Source organism: Scyliorhinus canicula, chromosome 15, assembly GCF_902713615.1.
Source record: "Scyliorhinus canicula chromosome 15, sScyCan1.1, whole genome shotgun sequence".
Taxonomy (NCBI): Eukaryota; Metazoa; Chordata; class Chondrichthyes; order Carcharhiniformes; family Scyliorhinidae; genus Scyliorhinus; species Scyliorhinus canicula.
The window spans coordinates 123,519,982-123,544,036 of NC_052160.1; the positions used below are offsets into that span (position 1 = coordinate 123,519,982).

Genomic DNA, 24,055 nt, shown 5'->3' on the forward strand with positions numbered 1-24,055 from the left:
TTTCCACTGGCGGGTGAAAGCAGAACTAGGGGGCATAGCCTCAAAATAAGGAAAAATAGATTTAGGACTGAGTTTAGGAGGAACTTCTTCACCCAAAGGGTTGTGAATCTATGGAATTCCTTGCCCAGTGAAGCAGTTGAGGCTCCTTCATAGAACATAGAACAGTACAGCACAGAACAGGCCCTTCGGCCCTCAATGTTGTGCCGAGCCATGATCACCCTACTCAAACCCACGTATCCACCCTATACCGTAACCCAACAACCCCCCCCCTTAACCTTACTTTTTATTAGGACACTACGGGCAATTTAGCATGGCCAATCCACCTAACCCGCACATCTTTGGACTGTGGGAGGAAACCGGAGCACCCGGAGGAAACCCACGCACACAGGGGGAGGACGTGCAGACTCCACACAGACAGTGACCCAGCCGGGAATCGAACCTGGGACCCTGGAGCTGTGAAGCATTTATGCTAACCACCATGCTACCCTGCTGCCCCTACATTAAATTCCTTCATTAAATGTTTTTAAGGTAAAGACCGATAGTTTTTTGAAGAATAAAGGGATTAAGGGTTATGGTGTTTGGGCCGGAAAGTTGAGCTGAGTCCACGAAAGATCAGCCATGATCTCATTGAATGGCGGAGCAGGCTCGAGGGGCCAGATGGCCTACTCCTGCTCCTAGTTCTTATGTTCTTATATTAGTTATGTGAAGAGGCTGAATAGACTCAGACTATTTTCATTAGAAAGACGGAGGTTGAGGGGTGACCTGATAGAGATTTACAAGATCATGAGAGGCATGGATAGAGTAGATGGGCAGGCATTCTTTCCCAGGGTGGAGGGTTCATTCACCAGGGGGAATAGATTTAAGGCCTATGAGGGCCAAAGGACCTGTTCATGTGCTGTTTTGTTCTTTGATCTTTTCCTTCCTATCCAGGCCTGCAGATTCCGAGACATACAGGATTCTCCTAAAGTGTTTTTTCTACATTTAGCCTTAAAGGGGACATGTTGGACCTGTATTCTGGCCAGTTCCATTTTGAACCCCCCCCCCCCTCCCCCCCCCCGCCTTTTCTGCTCTAAACTTACCCAGAAGTAGCTGTTCCCCATCTACTTTAATCAGATCCTGTCTTATTTTAATAAAATCAGCTTTCCCCCAATCCAAAACCCTTTTTAGAAGACCATCCTTTTCCTTTTCCATGACAAACTTAATACTTTCAGTGTTGTGATTGCTATCATTAAAATGTGATTGCTATCATTAAAATGGTCCCCCACTGCTACCTGAATCACCTGTCTGGCTTAATTGCCCAGAACTTGGCCCAGCACTGCACTATCCTTGTTGGGCCATCAACATGTTGACATAAGAACTATCCTGAATACATTTACACTGTATCTATCCCGATTAATATTCAGAAAATTGAAATCCCCTAATATAATGACTATTATTATTTTTGCACACCTCAGCGAATTGTCTACAATGCAAATCTCCTCCTCTACTGTCTATTGACTATTTTATGATCTATAGTACAATCCCAGCAGTATGACTGCCCCCATTTTATTCGTAAGCTCTACCCGTAAAGCTTCATTAGAAGACTCTTTCAAGATATTGTTCCTCCTTACTGCAGTAACAGACTTCTTAATTAATAATGCAACACCACCCTTTGACACCCTTCCTTGTTCTGCCTGAAGATAGTATACTCTGGAATATTGAGTTACTCTGGAATATTGAATATTCAGTCCTCCACCTCCCTCAACCACATCCCTGTGACGTCAACATCACAATTCCACATGTCAATACATGCTCTTAATTCATCTGTCTTACCTATGATACTCTTAGCATTAAAAAGAGGCCATCCAGCATTGCCTTACTTCCTTGAAACTCAACGTACTGCATCCCTACTGCATTAACATTCTGTGTCCCCTCCCCTGCTGAACTAGTTTAAATCCCTCCCAACAGCATTACCTGCAAAGATGTTTATTTTGTTCTGGTTCAGGTGCAGACTGTCCCATTTGTACAGGTCCCACCTTCTTCAGTGACGATCCCAGTGATCCAGGAATCTAAACCCCTCTCTCCAGCACCAACTCTTGAGTCACGCATTCATCCTATTCTCATATTTCTATACTTGCTAGCACATGGCACTGGGCGTGATCCTGAGATGACAACCTTTGATGTCTTGCTCTTTAGTCTACACCCTAGCTCTCTAAATTATTTATGCAAGGTCTCATCCCTCATTCTATCTATATCACTGGAACCAATGTTTACCACAACCTCTATCATATCACTGGATTAAAGAAAATTACTGCATATCATTCTCCCCCTTCAGGATGCCCAGCTCCCACAGCAGTTGCTTTTTTGCTTCAGCTCCTATCTCTCTGCGTTTTAAAAAAAAGTCACTTTACTATCAGGTACTACGTCCTCATGCAAAAACTGTCACTTGTTTTCAAAGGTTTCTATTTGAATTTTTCTCCCATTTTCACTGGATCACATGGGCCTTTATCCAAGCAGAGATGCTTGGTATGATTACCATCCCTCTTTTCCGAAAATTCTATTTCATCTTAAGTTTTCTTTTCTTTTTTTAAAAATTTAGATTAACCAATTATTTTTTCCAATTAAGGGGCAATTAACCTACCCTGCACATTTTTGGGTTGTGGGGGCGAAACCCACGCAGACACGGTGAGAATGTGCAAACTCCACACGGACAGTGACCCAGAGCCGGGATCGAACCTGGGACCTCAGCGCCGTGAGGTAGCTGTGCTAACAACAAGGCCACCATGCTGCACCTATTTCATCTTAAGTTAAAGAAGACATCTAAAACATAACTGATCTTGTAAAGTTCAACATTCGTAATATGATGAAATTGGAAAACAAGTGGCACTTTTCACTATGATATAAAATAGAAGACTCAGTTTGATTACCAGATTTCAAAGTAGCATGGATACCAGATGTAGGTTCCAATGTAATAGAATAATTAAATGAAATGAAAATCGCTTATTGTCACGAGTAGGCTTCAATGAAGTTACTGTGAAAAGCCCCTAGTCGCCACATTCTGGCGCCTGTCCGGGGAGGCTGGTACGGGAATCGAACCGTGCTGCTGGCCTGCTTGGTCTGCTTTATAAGCCAGCGATTTAGCCTTGTGAGCTAAACCAGCCCCACAGGCAGAATGAGGACAAGAGCACCTTCAGCATATCTGGCTATTACAGCAAAATACAAAGTTGAAACAACTATAGTTCACACTGGGCTGAGACTGTTCACCTACTCTGTGTGGAAAGGGATTCACTTGGTCGTTTAAACTTTTGACTCATCATAAATTCACACTGCACGGAGGATGTGTGAGTGTCTGTGTACGTGTGCCTGTGTGTGTAAAAGGATTTGCTCCTCATCACAACTTTAAAATTGTCAATGACAAAGTTGAGAGCGGCTGAACACCTTCCTGTCTGGAAATACATTTTCTGCTAATGGATATCATATTATTCAGAGATCCTGGAATTTATTTCAAATTGTTACAAAGTATTGCTCCCTAAAAGCTAAATATACTTTGTGTTTTTACAGAATTATCTGTATCACAATAAAAACTCGGAAACTAAGAACAATGAGACATTGGTTTAATGTTTTTACATATTTTACACAACCCATTACAGACAGAGACCATGAGATTACTGGATTCTGATCTGAGGGCTCATCAGAAAGAGTTGTCAGCATGTTCTTCTAATCTGATCAATCTGGCTGAAGGTAGACCTGGTCAGGAACACTGAGATTTTGTGTATTGATCCTTTTTGACTTTAGTAATGTCTTGTTAACTTGTGTATTGATCCTTTTTGACTTTAGTAATGTCTTGTTAACTTGTCAGCACACTCTGTTTATTTGATTATCAAAATGGAACACATGAACTCATTAATTCGTCTGGTTGGGCGGCACGGTAGCACAGTGTTTAGCACTGCTGCTTCACAAGTTGGGTGACTGTCTGTGCAGAGTCTGCACATTCTCCCCATGTCTGCATGATTTTCCTCCGGGAGCTCTGGGGCGAAATTCACCGCAACGGCCGACGTGAAACCTGGAGTGTTTCACGCCGGCGTCGGAGGCCGCTCCTCGCCCCCTATTCTCCCCCCTCCCCCCGGGGGGGCTAGGAGCGGCGTTGCGGGAAACTCGGCCGCCGGGCCTTGACGCTTGCATCAAGGCGGCCCGCCGAGAATGACGCGGCCAGTGGCGCCTAAGAGATGTCAGCCGCGCATGCGCAAGTTGGCCGGCACCAACCCGCGCATGCTCGGTTGCCGTATTTCCCTCCGCTGCCCCGCAAGACGTGGCGGCTTGATCTTGCGGGGCGGCGGAGGGGAAGAGTGCGTCTCTTAGAGATGTTGGCCCGACAATCGGTGGGCACCAATTGCGGGCCAGTCCCCTCATGAGCATGCTCGTGGTGCTCGATCTTCTCTCCGCCCCCCCACAGGCCCCACACTTACCTGTCGCGCGCTGTTCACACCGGCAGTGACCAGGTGTGGTTGCCGCTGGCGTGAACAGGTCGGGGTCGTCAGACCGCTCGGCCCATTCGGGCCGGAGAATCGCCGGTCGCCGTGAAAAACAGGGGGGGGGGGCGAGAATCGCGGGGAGTGCCAGAGTGGCCCTCCCGCGATTCTCCCACCCGGCCTGGGGAGCGGAGAATCGCGCCCCTTTCTTCCACTAGTCCCGAACGATGTGTTGTGAGCCAATTTTTCCTCCGTGTAGCCGAACAGGCGCCAAAGTGTGGCGACGAGGAGCTTTTCACAGTGACTTCATTGCAGTGTCAGCCTACTTGTGACAATAAAGATTATTATATGAATGACACTCAGGAATGCTTAACAAACAGTAGGTGCTTCAAGTGTGACTCAAGGCGCCATTGTGTGATGAACTGCAGTAAACATAATAAAGATACTTGTAACTTTTAACAAATTATACTGGACACAAGTAGCTTTAAATCCATGATGGACGTGTCAGATGAGAATTCCTTTAATTGTACAGCATTGGATAGTGCTTGCACTTCAACTGCATGTGGAACAGATTGGTGAAGATATTATATTGATTCACTAAGTAGGAACCATTGATGCAAGGTTAAGGACGAAAAATACTACTTACTTACCTTTTAAAATAAATGACAACAATTTACAGTCACCTTGAAGTAGAAAAGAAGTAACAACCACACAGGTGACAGTTTCGACAACAGATATGTTGAGGCACGGATGGACATGGGCAAATTTACAGAAATGGAAGTAGGTGGTCTGCGCAGTGGCACAAACACGCAACTGAAATTTCATCTGAGTCAAATATGACAACAATGTTGTGAGCAGTCTTGTTCATCCTCGGACAATGGTCAAGGAGGGGGATGGAGTTTGGATGGAGTGAGGAATGGAGATTGTTGTGAGCACTGAAGAGAATGAACGTAGTCGTCCCAATATTTAACTGGAGGGAATTACTGCTCACATTGTACTAATCTTCAGTTATGCAATCCGATAATAGAGTGACGTTTTTAGAATTAAGTGAACTGATTGTGAGGTAGAGTTGTGTGTTGAAACTGTGCCCCTCGCCGATGTAGCTGGGGGCAGCACTGCATGGCAATTTTGGGGCAGACTAAGGATGAGTCGGTTCTTCCTGGGGTAGATGACCTATGTGTGTGCTGTGCTGGGACCCTGCGAATCATATCCACATGTTATGGGCATGTCCGAAGCTTGTGGGTTTCTGGAGGGGAGTCACCAAGATACTGTCAAGGGTTTTGGGAAAGAAAGTAACACTGAGTGAGTGGGTAGCAATTTTTGGAGTATCTGATGATCCGGGTGCTCTGGTGGGGAGAGAAGCTGAACCAGTTGCTTTCGCCTCCCTGCTAGAGGAGGACCTTAGTTGAGTTGACTGGATTCAGAGTCGCCAATGGTTAGGACACGGGACATCTCGGCGATGGTGGCGAACCCAATTGTTCGGGCATCCTGGTGGGCTCAGTCCATATTGAAATGGATATATTGTGAAGACTGCGCATATAGGTCCTTTGTGATGGCACAGATGCACCTGTGCATCGAGCTCTGTGAGATTCTGGACAGGTCCCCACTCGATGGCTGGAAGTAGCCCATAGGGTAAAAGTTCAGGGCGGTCATAAGACATAGGAGCAGAATTAGGCCATTCAGCCCGTCGAGTCTGCTCTGCCATCAATCATGGCTGATATTTTTCTCATCCCCATTCTCCTGCCTTCTCCCCATAACCCCTGATCCCCTTATTGATCAAAAACCTATTGATATCTGTCTTAAAGACGCTCAGTGATTTGGCCTGCACAGCCTTCTGCAGCAAAGAGTTCCACAGATTTACAATCCTCTGGCTGAAGAAATTCCTCCTCATCTCTGTTTTAAAGGATTGTCCCTTTAGTCTGAGATTGTGTCCTCTGATCTAGTTTTTCCTACAAGTGGAAACATCCTCTCCATGTCCACTCTATCCAGGCCTCACAGTATCCTGTAAGTTTCATTACGATCCCCCCTCATCCTTCTAAACTCCAACGAGTACAGACCCAGAGTCCTCAACCGTTCCTCATACGACAAGCTCTTCATTCCAGGGATCATTCTTGTGAACATCCTCTGGACCCTTTCCAAGGCCAGCACATCCTTCCTTAGATACGGGACTCAAAACTGTTCACCATACTCCAAAAGGGGTCTGACCAGAGCCTTATATAGCCTCAGAAGTACATCCCTGGTCTTGTATTCTAGCCCTCTTGACATGAATGCAAACATTCCATTTCTCTTCCTAACTTCCTGACCTGCAGTTCGCTTTATTACTCTTCTGTAGAATGTTATGATATACTACCGAATGTAATATATCTTACTCAATGCTGTTGCTGATGAGGTTTTCTGAATCTTGATGAAAAAGACTCAAAGTCGTCCAGTAGTAACAAAAGATTTATTGAGTAACTAAAAACAATAATTTTGTGAGTTCTTTACTTTAATATTAATACCATTAGTAAGGTTAACAAGATCTAAATACAGTAACTATGTTTAACTACGCTAACACTCTGAGTTAATCTATACTCCTGCTTTCGTCACAGTACACCCAAAAGGGAAAGAGAGAGGCACAATGCGCTGGCTTTTATAACCCTGTTGGTACTGCCCTCTAGTGATCATCTGATGCTAGTGATTACACATTAACCCCTTATGTACATGCACATAGAGATCACTACATTAACCTTAAGAGAATCCTGAACAAGGACTCCCAAGTCCCATTGTGCTTCTGATTTCCAAAGCATCTTCCCATTTAGAAGCTAGTCTATGCCTTCATTTCTCCTTACAAAGTGCTTAACCTCACACTTTTCTACGTTGTAGTCCATCTGCCACTTCTTTGACCAAGCCTGTCCAAGTCCTTCTGCAGCCCGCCTGCTTTCTCAATACTACCTGCCCCTTTACAGATCTTTGTATCATCTGCAAACTTAGCAACAATGCCGTCAGTTCCTTCTTCCAGATCACTAATGCATATTGTGAAAAGCTGTGGTCCTAGCATCGACTCCTGAGACACACCACTAGTCACCGGCTGCCATCCTGAAAAAGACCCCTTTATCCCCACTCTCTGCCTTCTGCCAGTCAGCCAATCCTCTATCCATATCAGGATTTTACCCTTAACACCATGGGCTCTTAACTGATTTAACAGTCTCTTATGCGGCAGCTTTTCAAAGGACTTCTGGAAATCCAAATAAATCACGTCCACTGGTTCTCCTTTGTCTAACTTCCTTGTTACTTCCTCAAAGAACTCTAACAGATTTGTCAGACATTTTGTTTTTCTTTTTTTTAATAAATTTAGAGTACCCAATTCATTTTTTTCCAATTAAGGGGCAATTTAGCGTGGCCAATCCACCTAGCCTGAACATCTTTGGGTTGTGGGGGCGAAACCCACGCAAATACGGGGAGAATGTGCAAACTCCACACGGACAGTGACCCAGAGCCAGGATCGAACCTGGGAACTCAGCTCCGTGAGGCAGCAGGACTAACACACTGCGCCACCGTGCTGCCCTACAGATTTGTCAGACATGACCTCCCCTTGACGAAGGCGTGTTGACTCAGTCCTATTTTATCATGCACTTCCAGGTACTCTGCGATCTCATCTTTAATAATGTACTCTAAAATCTTACTGATGACCGAAGTCAGGCTAACCGGCCTATAATTTCCCATCTGCTGCCTCCCTCCCTTCTTAGACAGGGGTGTTACATTAGCCACTTTTCAGTTCTCGGGACCCTTCCTGCCTCCAGTGATTCCTGAAAGATCACAAACAATTCCTCCACAATCTCCTGAGTTATCTCTTTTAGAACTGTGGGGTGTAGTCCATCCGATCCAGCTGATTTATCCACCTTCAGACCTTTCAGTTTCCCCAGAACCTTCTTGTTGGTGATGGTCACTGCACTCACCTCTGCACCTTGGTTCTCCTGGAGCTCTGGCATCCCACTGGTGTCTTCCACCATGAAGACTGATGCAAAGTAACTATTCAGTTCTTCTGCCATTTCTTTGTTTCCAATTATTACTTCTCCAGCCACATTTCCCAATGGTCCAATATATATTTTTGCCTCTCTCTTACCTTTTATATATTGAAAAAAAGCTTAATCTTCTCTACCCTTATTGCTTTTTTAGTTGTCCTCTGCTCGCTTTTAAAGGCTTCCCAATCCTCTGGCTTCCCACTAATCCTCGCCACTTTGTAAGCTTTTTATTTGGCTTTTATGCTGTCCTTGACTTCCCTCGTCAGCCATGGATGCCTTGTCCTCCACTTAGCATATTTACTCCTCCTTAGGATGACTTTCTGTTGTGCCTCCCAAATAACCCGCAAAACCTCCTGCCATTGCTGTTCCACTGTCTTCCCTGCTAGTCTCCTTTTCCAATCAACTCTGGCCAGCTCCTCCCTCATGTCTTTGTTGTTACCCTTATTTAATTGTAATACCAGTACTTGTGGGAGGTGTTAGAGAGGTTCGGGTTTTGGGAGGGGTTTATTAAATGGGTGAGGTTGCTGTACGAGGCCCCGATGACGAGTTAGCGACAAATGGGAGGAGGTCCGAGTACTTCAGGCTCTACCGTGGGACGAGGCAGGGGTGCCCCCTGTCCCCCTTGCTTTTTGCGTTGGCAATTGAGCCTCTGGCCATGTCGCTCAGGGAGTCGGGGAGGTGGAGGGGTCTGGTCTGATGCACGGTGGGGAGGAGCACCGAGTGTCACTTTATGCAGATGACTTGCTGCTGTATGTAGCAGACCCAGTGGGGGGAATGCTGGAGGTGATGGAGATTCTTGCTGAGTTTGGGAGTTTCTCGGGCTACAAGCTGAACCTGAGCAAGAGCGAGCTGTTTGTTGTACACCCGGGAGATCAGGAGGAGGGGATTGGTAGGCTCCCGCTAAAAAGGGCAGTGAGGAGTTTTAGGTACCTGGGAGTTCAGGTGGCTAGGAGTTGGGGGACTTTGCATAAGCTTAATTTTACTAGGTTGGTGGAGCAGATGGAGGAGGAGTTTAAAATGTGGGACATGCTGCCGCTGTCGTTGGCGGGTAGAGTACAGTCCGTTAAAATGACGGTGCTCCCGAGGTTTTTGTTTTTGTTTCAGTGCCTCCCCATTTTCATTCCAAGGGCCTTTTTTAGGAGGGTGAACAGCAGCATCACGGGATTTGTTTGGGCACACGGGACTCCGTAGGTGAGGAGGGTCTTTTTGGAGCGGGGCAGGGATAGAGGGGGGCTGGCGCTGCCCAACCTCTCTGGGTACTATTAGGCGGCTAATGTCTAGATGGTACGCAAGTGGAAAATGGGAGGGGGCAGCATGGAAATGGATGGAGATGGCGCCCTGTGGAGGCACGAGCTTGAAGGCACTGGTAACGGCGCCGTTGCCGCTCCCTCCAATGAGGTACACTACGAGCCCAGTGGTGGCGGCTACCCTCAAGATTTGGGGGCAGTGGAGGCGACATAGGGGGCAAGTGGGGGGGCTCGGTGGAGGCCCCGCGGCGGGGGAACCACCGGTTTGTCCCAGGGAACATGGATGGCGGGTTCCTGGGGTGGCACAGGGCAGGCGTAAGGAAGTTGGGAGACCTGTTCATTGACGGGAGGTTTGCAAGCCTGGGTGAGCTGGAGGAGATGTTTGAGCTCCCCCCGGGGAATATGTTCAGGTACCTTCAGGTCAAGGCGTTTGCTAAGCGGCAGGTGGAGGGGTTCCCTTTGCTGCCCCCACGGGAGGTATGGGATAGGGTGCTTTTGGGGGTGTGGGTCAGGGATAGGAAGGTGTCTGACATCTACCAGGTGATGCAGGAGGTGGAGGAGGCGTCGGTCGAGGAGCTGAAGGCTAAGTGGGAAGTGGAGCTGGGGGAGCAGATCGAGGAGGGGACATGGGCGAACGCCCTGGAGCGGGTGAACTCCTCCTCTTCATGTGCGAGGCTTAGCCTCATCCAGTTCAAGGTAATGTACAGGGCTCATATGTCCGGGACGAGGATGAGCAGGTTTTTTGGGGGTGAGGACAGGTGCATTAGGTGTTCGGGGAGCCCAGCGAACCATGCCCATGTTTTGGGCATGTCCGGCACTGGGGGAATTCTGGCAGGGGGTGGCGAGGACGGTGTCGAGGGTGGTAGGGTCCAGGGTCAAGCCAGGCTGGGGACTCGCGATATTTGGGGTTTGGGTGGAGCCGGGAGTGCAGGAGGCAAAAGTGGCCGGTGTCTTGACCTTTGCGTCCCTAGTAGCCCGGCGGAGGATCTTGTTGCAATGGAAAGATGTGAGACCCCCAAGCGTGGAGACCTGGGTCAATGACATGGCGGGATTCATTAAGCTGGAGAAGGTCAAATTCGCCCTGAGGGGGTCGGTACAAGGGTTCTTTAGGCGGTGGCAGCCTTTCCTCGACTTTCTGGCTCAACGATAGGGAACTAGGTCAGCAGCAGCAGCAACCCGGGGGGGGGAGGAAAGGGGGGGGGGGGTTCAGGGGGGCATTGTTTATGTTAATTTAATTTATTTTTTATTTATTTTGTTGTTCATTGGGTTGGGGGGGGGTGGGGGGGGGGTTTATTATTGTTATTATTATTGTTCTGTTGTTATACATTTTTCAAAAATTTCAATTAAAATTATTTATTTTTTTAAATTGTAATACCATTACATCTGATTGCAGCTTCTCCCTCTCAAACTGCAGGGTAAATTCTATCATATTCGGGTCACTGCTCCCGAAGGGTTCCTTCACCTTAAGTTCCCTAATCAAGTCTGCTTCATTGCACATCACCAAATCCAGAATTGCCTGTTCTCTGGAAGGCTCTGTCACAAGCTTCTCCAAAAAAACCCATCTCTGAGACATTCCACAAATTCCATTATTTGGGATCCACTACCAACCTGATTTTTCCAGTCCAGCTGCATATCAAAGTCCCCCATGATTATTGTAATATTGCCTTTTTTACATGCCTTTTCTTTCTCCTGATTTATTTTCTGCCTTACATCCTAACTATTGTTAGGGGGCCTGCATGTAAATCCCATCAGGGTGCTTTTACATTTGCGATTCCTCAACTCTACCCACAAAAATTCTATGCCTTCTGATCCTATATCGCTCTTTGCTATAGATGTAACTTCATTCCTTACTAACAATGCAACCCCACTCCATTTGCCCATCTGCCTTTCGAAAGGACACATATCCTTAGGTTTGTAGATCCCAGCCCTGAACCCCCTAAAGCCACGTCTCTGTGATACCTACAACATCGTACCGGCCAATTTCAGTGTGCGCAACAAGCTCATTTACTTTGTTCCGTATACTGCGCACATTTAGGTACAGCACCCTCAATCCTGCATTGACCACCTCCCTTTTCACACTTGTCACCATTTTTGCTCTGCCAGAGGGTGATGTTGTTCTTTTATTTTGGTTCTCTATTTCCCCTTCATTTATTACACCTTCTCAGTTCACATTCTGGTTCCCACCCCCCGTGCCATACTAGTTTAAATCCTCCGAGTGAATCTGGCAAACCTCCCAGCCAGGATATCGGTGCCACTCCAGTTTAGATGCAACCTGTCCTTCTTGTACTGGTCACATCTGACCCGGAAGAGATCCCAATTGTCCAAAAATCTGAAACCCTCCCTCCTACGCCACCAGTTTAGCCATGTGTTTAGCTGCACTATCCTCCTATTTCCAGCCTCACTGGCATGTGGCACAGGGAGTAATCCTGAGATTACAACCCTAGATTACGTCCCGGTCCAGCAGGTCCTCGAATGACAAGTGCTGCCAGTATTCACGAGCCTCCTGCTTCTCCTCCTCAGCCTGTTGGGATCTGTTGGCTGAGGAGGAGACACAAAAGGCCGCAGGAGGCCTCATGAATACTGGCAGCACTTGTCATTCGAGGACCTGCCGGACGCATGCTGTCGAAGACTGAGCTGAGCAGGGGGACAGTGCAACATATCTGCCAGATTATGGTGCATCTGACACCGCGTGGTAATGGGGGAGGACACCCAACCCCGGTGATCATCCTCACCAGCCGCCTCCGGTGCGTCTCGGGCAGGCACCGCTGCTGCAGTGTCCTCCTCGAGCAGCTCCAGCTCCAACAGCCACAGTGCATCCCTCAAGGTTGCAGCATCTTGGAGGAAAGCCACCATTGCTGGTTGAATTCCAATATCCATTGTCTGCAGGGGCTAAAATGTCAACATGTTAGCATGGTGCAGGGCCCTGTGCCCTACCAGGTTCCAACAGGCTACATGATGGCCCCGGTTGGCACTGCGGAGATTCCCTCGCATGTCTCCTGCCTGCACCACGGGTCCGGCACCGTGGGGCCTCTGGACCTGTCCCTTCTGCCAGGAGTACCATTAGCTGTTGCTGCCCATGCCAGCTCCCGTATAACGCCACCCTGTAGGGGGTACTGTGAGTGTTGACCTTGTGCTGCCTGCTGGTGGGTGACGGTTGGTTTGGGAGGTGGTGATTCGTATGGAGGAGGGTGGGGGCTGGAATGTGGGAGGTGGTGGGCGGAATGCAGGGATGGTGGCTGGGCACACAGGTGGCCGGTGTCACTCTGCGGAATCACAGGCCAGGGAGGGCACTCAGTGGTGTGTGCAAGAAGATGGCTGCCTTGCAGGCCGCAGCGATGGGCGTCCATGCCTAGACACCCGGGTCCCGTGTGGGTCACTCGGCCCCACCCCTGGTATACCCCCCCTTCCTTCTCCCCCCCCCCCCCCCCCCCCCCCACCCACCCACCCACCCCCCGGCAGCACAAGTGAACCTTGTCTTCGGAAATTTCCCCCCACCCCCGGTGGAGGCGTAGCATTGCAGAGGCTGCAGAGAATACCGGGTCAGGTCCTCTAACGAAGGGCAAATGAACTCCCACTCTGCACCACATGCCGGTAACCATACAGGCCGCCATGGCCAGGTGCACTGGCCACTGAGGCCATCAGCTACCCACCCCTGCACTGCATGCAGGGACTGGCTAACACGATAGCTTTTTGTTTGTCTCGCACCCCACCCCAGGAGTAGGTCATGCACAACCGCCAGGAGCTGAAGAAGACAGGAGGGGGACCACCGGAACTGCGGTTTTTAACCGTGGCAGTGCAGAGAGCCCTGGATCGGCGGGTCCAGAGGAAAGGGAGGTCGCTGAGGTGGTGTTCAGCCGCAGGTGAGGAAGTGAGACCCCACTTAGTTGCAGTTCCCCATGACACATGTGTCAACCACCCCCCTCCCCAACACCACCCTCACCCCCACAGCACCGTCACCCCCACACCACACCCACTCGCGGTCTAATCATGCATCTTGCCTTGTGCCTTGCAGGATCTGCTGGAGATGGGGCAGGTCAATCTGGCGTCCCCCACCCCCAACCAGTGCCACAAGCGGAGCCCCACGTGAGCCAATCTTCAACAAGAGCAGCTTGGATGACAGTCCTCCGCACAAGACTCAGGAGACCCCGGAGCTTGAGTCGGAGGATGACACTGATTTTCCATCATAGCTGTCGCCAACACCCTCCGCCATCTCAGAAATACACCTCGGGCAGTTTCGTTCCAACTGACTCTGCACAGAACCCTGCACATCACCAGGTCCCGAGGCCACCTGAAGCCTCTTTACATATCACTGTCAATCATTGAACACTTAGCATAAATGAGACAATCATTGAACACTTAACATAAATGAGACAACTAATTGCAATGTCTCTTAACCCATTACTTAACAGTCTCCCCTTCCTTAGAGAGAAAAAAACAATTAGGTGAAAACAAAATTGCAAGAAACTAAAATTTCAAGAAACTAAAACACATACGTGATTCCCCCCTTCTTTTTTTCTCTGAGTAGAAGAAAAACAACATTCACAGAAACGGCGCCCTCTATTCACAATATCTAAAAGTTTCTGTGAACTAGCCCCTATTTTGGTAAAACAGTCTGATAGTTGATAGCTACTGTCAACCCATTTAATTTTTTGGTATTTCCCCTCTGTCCAACATCTGCTTCAAACTTGCGATGTCTATCCGTAACCTCTTTTCATTGACACTTTTTGTACAGTGCACATTTTCCCACAGGGATTTATTGTCAATGTGACAGTCAATAGGTGTATTACCCAAATCTCCTAATCCCAAAATTTCTGTCAATATCTGACTTGTACAAAAAGCCATATCCACCGCTTCCACTAAGCTTAACGTCTCAGCAGCCAAAGTGCTTTTGACCACTCTCCTTATTTTCTTTGTTTCCCACACAAGAGGGCAACATTTACCATTGTTCCCCAAAAGGAAAATTATAAAACCTCCCGTGCTTGAAACTCCATCACATAAATTTGCATAGGACGTATCACTATAAACTATGAGTTTCAAATGCCTAAGATCACTTAAAACCGGGAACTTCAAAACACACTCCTGCATTTTTAGTTTGGCCAACACTTTATTTGCTCTTATTATGTCTTCCACTTTGGGGTCATTCAATTTTGTACTCAACTCTAAGACATCAAAACTCACGTCCGGTCTAGTCTGTCTACCTAACCAGTTCAGTTGCCCAATTAAACTTCGCAGTTGCTCTTTTTCTATCTTTGAAACCATTGCGTCTTTTTGTGAAACCCGGCCACAACTAAATGCTATTGGGCTGATGCTTTCCAAATAAGATTGCTGACGTAAAGTTACCCCTAACTTAGTCTGTCCGATTTCCAGTCCAATATATTTAAATGCACCGGAAGCCTTACTTCCAACCCTGAATTCTTTTCTCAAACCAGAGATTACAATAGCTTCAAAATCACTAGTCCCACCCCACAAAAAATCATCGACATGCATCATAAAGATGCCAGCAAGATTTCCTTTATAGTGCCATTAAAACATTGCTGGATCTGCTTTCAACTGGCAACAGCCTAACTTTAATAAGACTGACCTTACCGAAAAGTACCACACTCTAGATGCATAATTTAATCCATATACACATTTGTTCAACTTCCAGAGTACACCTTCTGTGTTAGCTGCTTCTTTAGGAGGACGGAGAAAAATGTCTCTCTGGAGCTGATGCCCCTGCAAAAAGGCAGCTTTTATATCTATAGATTTGCATTCCCATGCCTTTGTGGCTAATAGAGCCAAGAAGATCTTTAAAATAACCCTCCTGCTGTAGGCGAATCTACCCTTAAGTCCTGATCTTCTAAGTTTTCTTCAAATCCCCTTGCCACAAGCCTGGCCTTTGCCTTATAGGTTCCATCTGGAAGAACGTTTTCTGTACAAATCCATCTGTGGGATAGAGCTTTTTGTCCCCTATCCGGTACTTCCGTGTATACCCCAAATTCATTCCAACTATGCAATTCTTGCTGTTTAGCATCTCTGATAACTTTTTCATCTAATTTATTTGAAGCCACCAAAATCTCACGTGCATGTGGGCTTCTACTTCTATTAGTATTCATAGTCTTACTCCTGTTCCGAGATCTTGATAAACTACGTCCCCTCTCCTGCCTGGTATCTCGTTCTGTACTGCTACTGCTACTGCTTGATCTTTCTCTTCTGTAGCGGGATGTCCTTTCAATAGTTCTCGACCTTTTCCTGTGAACCTGTTCACTATCTGATGTACTATCTGAACTGGCACTGCATTTCTGTGCCCTCCATTTTTGAACTTCGTTTTCCCAATCCATTGTCTTAACTTCCTCCCCTGAATGCTGTACATTCAACCAATGTTTATACTTTCCAGTGGCCTTCCCTGCTCTACTAATAACAGTTGCATCCTTCCATTGACTAGACCCTTCAGGCAAGTATGTCACTTTTGTACCAACCTTTGGCAGTTGCCCTTTCGGAAAAATGGCCTGATCTAATTTATCAGAATTGTCGTGTTCCTCTACAGAAACCCTATCTATATCAGTTAACTGGTCTTCATAGTTCTGTAACACATTTGTACCAGATGACTCTGGTTCCTCGTCATGTCTGTCTGCTCTGTCTAAATTTGAAAATTTGTAATCGGTACCCATTATCCTTGATGAATGTACCCTAACAGTTTGATTACCATGTTGCAAAATAAATGTTTTGCCATCTATGCCTATGATCTTCCCTGGGCCTTTCCATTCATTAAAATTGTCTCTCTTATAGTATACCATGTCTTCTTACTGAAAACGGCATCTGATGGCCGTACATTATGTCTTAAAGCTCTGCGAATTCTTTCAGAGACTTCTGCTTCCAAAAAAACTTTTTTACTGCTATGTAACGTGTTTAAATGTTCAGCAAAACCTGAGATAATTGTAGCCCCTTCCCAAGCTGGAGGCTGGTCATCCAAAATGGAGGGAATTTTAGGATTTCTACCAAACACTAATTGATAAGGACTATAGCCCCCAACCATTTGCAATGAATTCTTTGCATGTACCGCCCATGCTAAAGTTGAATTTAGCGTGCAGTTTGGTCGATCTCCCAAAATTTTCCGAAGCACGTCATCGATAAGATTTCTTTTGCAGACACCATTACTAAATGGGCTTACTGCAGCAGTGTTCATAACTCTGATATTCATGTTTTCACACACATCCCTAAACTCATCATTAGCAAATTCTCCCCCATTGTCCGTAAAGAATTTTGCTGGTGGACCCATTCCTGTCCCGATCCATTTTTCCACAATTTGATCCAAAATTACTCTCTTTTCTTTACTTCGTACAATCGTTGATTGACTAAATCTGGTTGCTAAATCTACAAAATGCAAACTAAATATATTATTTGCTTTATCCCAGATCTTAAGGTCCATGGCCGCAATGTCATTAAAATCCCTGGCCAAAGGTAGGGTTACTATCGGTCATGCTGGTGTCCTTCTGTACTTCCTGCAAACGTCACAGCGATCACTAACCTGTTCTATCAGTTTAGTATAGTCGTCATCCCTTACCCCTGCATCCTTTAATAAATTTTTCAGCCTCCGAGGAGACGGATGTGCAAATTGCCTCCTCTGCCTCCTCCAGAATAACGCCCTCTGCTGTATGATGTTATGGAGGACGCAGCAGGCCACTACGATGCGGGTGACCCTCATGGCAACATATTGGAGGCTGCCTCCAGCACGGTCCAGGCACCTGAACCTCATTTTCAGGAGGCTAAGCACCACTCGATCATGCTCGTGGTCGCTGTATGGGCGTCATTGTAGCAGCTCTCCACATTGGTCTGTGGCCTCTGGATCGGTGTCATCAACCATGACCGCAGTGGATAAGCCATCACACAAGAGCCAAACCCCCAGCCGAGGAGGGGGGGGGGGTGCACAACCCCCGGCCTTGGCAACCCCCCCCCCCTCCACAGCCACCCAACCAGTGACCAGCCCAGCAGCCCACAGTCACTCCTCTCTGTGTCCTACCTCCTCTCTCTCCCGCATCATCCCCAAAGCCGGTTTCACGATTTTTAAAAGCACAAGTGAACCGCGCCTTCAGGAACTCGGCCAATAGGAGGAGGAGAATCGTGGCGGTCCCGGAGAATATCGGGTCGGGCTCGCTAATGATTACCAAATGTTGTTTACTGTACATGCCTACCGTCCCCATTGACGCTGCTGTTGAGGTGATGTAAAAATGCGATTTGGCATCAAATCGGTGCCCGGCACGATTGTGGCGTCAGGACCGATTCTCCAACCAATTGCGTTTTGCAATTTTGCCATCAGCCAACAGAGAATCCCGCCCCTTATCTTTTGACTTTCATCCTTTTTATTTTTCACCCTCCCCTCTGTGCTTGTATGTCTTGTGTGTGTGGACAGGAACATAGGAATTAGGAACAGAAGTAGGCAGTTCAGCCTTTTAAGCCCACTCTGCCATTCAATCAGATCATGGCTGATCTATTGCTGGTCTCAAATCCCTACCTGCTCCCCATATCTCTTTAAACCGTTTTTTAAAGTCAGAAATATATCTATGTCCTTTTTGAAACCATTTAATGATTCAGACGCAATTGCACTATTGGGCAGCGAGTTCCACAAATTCACCACCCTCTGCGAGAAGTAGTTCCTCCTAATCTCAGTTTTAAATCTACCGCCTTTCAATCTACATCTGTGACCTCTTGTTCTGGATTGCCCCACAAGGAGGAACATTTGACTTAATTTACTTTATCAATCCCTTTTAGTATTTTATATACCTCAATCAGATCTCCTCTCATTCTTCTAAACTTCAACAAATATAAACCCAAACTGTTCGATCTCTCCTCATATATCAACCCTTTCATCCCTGGAATCAATCTGGTGAATCTCCTCTGATCTGCCTCCAATGCCACCACATCCTCACTCAGATAAGGAGACAAAAACTGAACACAATAAATACTCCAGATGTGGTCTCACCAACAACTTATATAATTGCAACAGACCTTCTCTACTTTTATACTTTACTTTTGCAATAAACGCTAAAATTCCATTTAACCTTTTTTTAAATTTGATTTATTATTGTCGCATGTATTAGTATACAGTGAAAAGTATTGTTTCTTGCATGTATGCATACCATACATAAGGAAGGAAGGAGAGACTGCAGAATATAATGTTACAGTTATAGCAAGGTGTAGAGAAAAGATCAACTTAATACGAGGTAGGTCCATTCAAAAGTCTGATGGCAGTAGGGAAGAAACTGTTCTTGAGTCGGTTGGTATGTGACCTCAAACTTTGGTATCTTTTACCTGACGGAAGGAGGTGGAAGAGAGTATGTCCGGGGTGTGTGGGGTCCTTAATTATGCTGGCTGCCTTTCTGAGGCAGCGGGAATTATAAATAAAGTCAATGGATGGGAGGCTGGTTTGCGTGATGGACTGGGCTACATTCACAACCTTTTGTAGTTTCCTGCGGTCTTGGGTAGAGCAGGCTCCATTTCAAGCTGTGATACAACCAGAAAGAATGCTTTCTATGGTGCATCTGTAGAAGTTGGTGAAGGTCGTAGCTGACATGCCAAATTTCCTCAGTCTTCTGAGAAAGTAGAGTCGTTGGTGGGCTTTCTTAGCTATAGTGTCGGCATGGGGGGGAGCAAGACAGGCTGTTGGTGATCTGTACACCTAAAGATTTGAAGCTCTCGACCCTTTATACTTAGTTCCCATTGATGTAGACAGGGGCATGTTCTCCACTACGCTTCCTGAAGTCAATGATAATCTCCTTCGTATTGTTGACATTGATGGAGAGATTATTGTCGTTGCACCAGTTCACAAGATTCTCTATCTCATTCCCATACTCTGTCTCATCATTGTTTGAAATCCGACCCACTACGGTGGTATCATCAGCAAATTTGAAAATCGAGTTGGAGGGGAATTTGGCCACATAGTCATAGGTGTATAAGGAGTATAGTTGGGGGCTGAGGACACAGCCTTATGGGGCACCGGTGTTGAGGATGATCGTGGAGGAGGTGTTGTTACCTATCTTTACTGATTGTGGTCTGTGGGTTAGAAAGTTCAGGATTCAGTCGCAGAGGGAGGAACCGAGGCCAAGGCCATGGAGTTTGGAGATGAGTTTCGTAGGAATGATGGTGTTGAAGGCTGAGTTGTAGTCGATAAATAGGAGTCTGACATAGGTGTCTTTGTTATTTAGGTGTTCCAGGGTAGAGTGCAGGGCCATGGAGATGGTGTCTGCTGTGGACCTGTTGCAGCGGTAGGCAAACTGTAGTGGATCAAAGCAATCTAGGAGGCTGGAGTTGATTCGTGCCATGACTAACCTTTCAAAGCACTTCCTGATGATGGATGTCAGAGCCACTTGACGATAGTCATTAAGGCACGCTGTTTGACTTATTTTTGGTACAGGGATGATGGTTGTCTCTTGGCAGATAGGGACCTCAGATTGTTGTACAGAGAGGTTGAAGATGTCTGCGAATACCCCCGCCAGCTGATCCGCTCAAGGCCTGAGTGCTCGTCCGGGTACCCCATCTGGGCCAGTGGCTTTCCATGGGTTGACCTTTGAGAGGGCTGCTCTGACGTCTGCAATGGTGATCTCAGATACAAGTTCATCCACGACTTCTGGGGGGGACGGCTCGCTCTCGGTGACCTCTTGCTCAAAGTGGGCATAGAATGCATTGAGCTCATCAGGGAGGGGTGCGTTGGAGCCTACGATTTTACATGCCTTCATCTTTTAGCCTGTTATGTCTTGCAGACCTTGCCATAGACGGCGGTGATCCGTGTGGCTAGCCTAGGACTCGAGCTTGGTCCGGTACTGTCTTTTGTCATCTTTGATGGATTTCTTTAGATCATATCTGGCTTTCTTGTAGAGGTCAGGGTCGCCTGACTTGAACGTCTCAGACCTGGACTTCAGCAAGCAGTTGATATCCCTGTTCATCCAATGTTTCCGGTTGGGAAACACGCGGATTTGCTTCTTTGGCACACAGTCTTCTACACACTTACTAATGAAGTCATTAACATGCTTCCAATCCACCGGGACCTTTCTAAAAATTCAGGGAATTTTGAAATATCATAATCAATGCATCATCTATCTCTGCTGCCACCTCCTTTATTATACCCTAGGGTGTAGGCCATCAGATCCCAGAGACTTATCTGCCTTTAATCCCATTAGTTTATTCAATACCTTCTCCCTAGTGATGGTTATTGTACCAAGATCCTCTGTATTAACTGCAGTTTTTGGAAATCTTTTATTATCCTATGAGCGTGAAGACAGAGGCAAAATATTGGTTCAGTGCCTCTGCCATCTCTGTGTTCCCATTATTACCTCTCTAGTATCTTCCTCTAAAGGGCCAACATTTACTTTAGCTATTCCCTTCCTCTTTATATACTTATAGAAGCTTTTGGTTTCAGTGTTTATGTTTTCTGCTAGTTTCCTTTCGTAGTTCATCTTAGCTTTTTGATTTTATTTTTAGCAGCCTTTTGCTGAATGTTAAAGTTCTCCCAATCCTCCTATTGACCACCAGCTTTTGCATTATGGTAGTTTTTCCTTTATGTCGAGGGTGGGGGCAGTTAAAGTGGGAGTCAGGAGTTAAAATGACAGTTATCAACTTGTATTTTCTGCATATTTCATGATAGTTTTTGTTATGAATAAACAGTGATAGTGTTTACGTTTATAAACTTCACGACTATGATTACTGCACAGCCTGGAGACAATGACTTTGTGTATTTTTATAAGAATTATTGGTTAATTCACTTGTGTTGTGACTCCAGGGCATGTCGGGCTGGAATTTACCACGCACTAGCCCAGGGTGTTGTAACGGTACCTACAACTCAGGGAATGCAGCTCAAGAAAGCAGCTTACCACAACCTCCTCAAGGGCATCTAGGGATGGACAATAAATGTTGGCCTAGCCAGTGCTGCCCACATCCTGTAAATGAATAAAAGATGGACTTTGGAGAGCACAGGAGGTTGGAGATGGAGATGGTAGTTTCCAAGGACTGCTGGGTCAAGGGTTAGTGTTTTAAGGAGAGTGATGGTATTGGCACTTTTGAATGAGAGGGACAATTCCTGAAGAAAGAGACACATTACCAATATCAACGAACAAAGGAAAGTTAAGTGGTGAACAGTTTAGTGGCAATAGGATTGAGGGAGCAGGTTCTTGTTGTTATAAATCCATGTCTCCATGAATTATCATTTCTTAAAATTGGAAGAACGTTGAGTAATTTAGACACTTTCTTGGGAACAAACCTGGGTTTGTTGTGAAAGGGTTAGAAGTTCACTTTGGACTGCGAGCAAACTGCTTTTTCTGAGAAATTACATGGTTTCAGCTAAATTACCAGCACAGCGCCTGAGGAGATGTTTATTTGAACTTTAATTGCTGCAGAACAAAATACTGGGCGCAATTCTCCGACCTGCACGCGGGTGCCGGGGCAGCGTAACGGAAATCGCCCAGCACCCCCACGATTCCCCCCCCCCCCCCCCCACAAAACGGCGTGCTGCGATTCACGACAGGCCGCTCGGAGAATCATCGCTCGCCGTTTGTAGCAGGCGAGCGGCGATTTTCCGGCCCGGGGGGGGAGGGTGGATCGAGCGCCAGAGGGGCGCTCAGTAGGGGTCTGGCTCGCGATCGGTGCCCAACGATCGGCGGGCCGGCGTCTCTAAAGGACGCACTCTTTTCCTCCGCCGCCCCGTAAGATCAATCCTCCATGTCTTGCGGGTGCCCGCAGGGAGGACAGCAACTGCGCATGCGCGGGTTGGCACCGGCCAACCTGCGCATGCGCCGGTGACGTCATTTACGCGGCGCCAGCTGCGTAATTTACGCGGCAGCTCTTTCACGTGGCGCCATGGCCTGGCGTGCGTAAATTATGCCAGGACGCTCCTAGCCACCCGGGGCTGAGAGAATAGGGGGCGAGGAGCAGCCTCCGGCGCCGGAGTGAAACTCGACGGAGTTCACAATGGCGTCGGGACTTAGTCTCCCTGCTTGTGACAATAATAAAGATTATTATTATTATCCCTATCAAAGCTCCTTGGGTAACAATTTACAGATAACGAGCAGTGTCTTCACATCTAATCAGCAGTATCAAAACCTTTCAAATTTTATCCTTTTTCATTAAGTTTTCCCACTGGCAAAAAGTGATTTTCACTTACAGGGCAATCTCCACTGAGACCCTATTTGTTTTGTCCTTTTTGTATATGTGTGTTGTGATTTAAAAGGGTATATAGTTACACTTGCAGATTAGAAATTGTATGTTAACCAGTTTTCGCAATGTGCTTTAAAAATAAGTTTTGCTCAAAAACAAATGAAATATTTATTGAAAGAAACCGAGTTGGTTTTTTCAATGCTGGTTCTAACATTAGTGAAAGTAAACAATTAACCATTTTCATGAGTAAAACTTTTATACTTATGGCGTGACATGTGGGGTGGTTGGCTTGCAAAACTGGGTCCTCACACCCCGAGTCATAACTTAATGAAGAAGATAAGCTAGGACAGGACATAAGGTGAGATTGGAGTGAAGTTCAAGGAAGATCCCAAGTTCAGGGTAAGGAAAGGGGAAATTTTAAAGGAAGCTGGCCAGACCCAGAATAAGCAATAGACTGGGAAAAAAATGCTGGAAGAGGGAGGAAAAAAGATAATTTATCCTTTGATTTCCCATGAGCTCAATCAAAAAAGATTCAGTAAAATTATAAAAGTAAAACAGTATATCGCTGGTTAATCACGTGAAACAAACTCTTCAGCCTCTTACAAAAATGGAATTATAACTTACGGTCACATGTTGGGACCTGGCCATCCCAACCGGTAGCTGTACAAAGCCGATGTTGGCGACCAACTAGTTTGAATCTAGAGATAGAAAAATAATCCATTGAGTAAAAGAAAAGTAAAAGCCAATTTTCACATAGGGCACTTAAATTTAAGTGATACAATTTACAGATAAGGAAACAGGTGCAAAATCATAGCTTTCAAAAGGTGCTGGGTAGTTTCATGACCCTCATGAAGACCGGGGGAAACTATTGTCGGTCCCCCTATCGGGCCCGTGGAGTACGAACATCCAGGGTAGGGCGCAGACACCACCCAGCTGGAGATCCTTAGACCTACATATAAAGCCAGCCCAAGCAGGGCCAGAACTGTTGGTTATCCCAATAGGGACTGGATTGGGAGAGAGTTACTGCTGTGGGTAGAGCATTGGACATAGTTCAATAAATCCTTGTTCTACTACCACTGGCTTCCTTGGTTTATAAACTGGCTATGAGGATGAAGGAGACTCCAAACTCGCTTGTGGAATTGCCCAGCCGACCCAGATGATTACTACGCTGGAACCTTGCTTCTTACTTAACATTTGTATTGTAATTGTGCGGTACTAATCTATACTCCGTATTTAT

General features: G+C 46.6%; 1 protein-coding gene across 2 annotated transcripts in view; it reads right to left on the minus strand.

The window, feature by feature from the left end:
• Window positions 1–24,055, minus strand: part of LOC119979022 (membrane cofactor protein-like) — a 221,241-nt gene that overhangs the window by 158,674 nt on the left and 38,512 nt on the right. For both annotated transcript variants that reach the window (XM_038820994.1, XM_038820993.1), the window contains exon 4: window positions 23,443–23,516. In XM_038820994.1, the coding sequence (XP_038676922.1) occupies window positions 23,443–23,516 (74 nt within the window). The remainder of the gene's footprint in view (window positions 1–23,442; window positions 23,517–24,055) is intronic.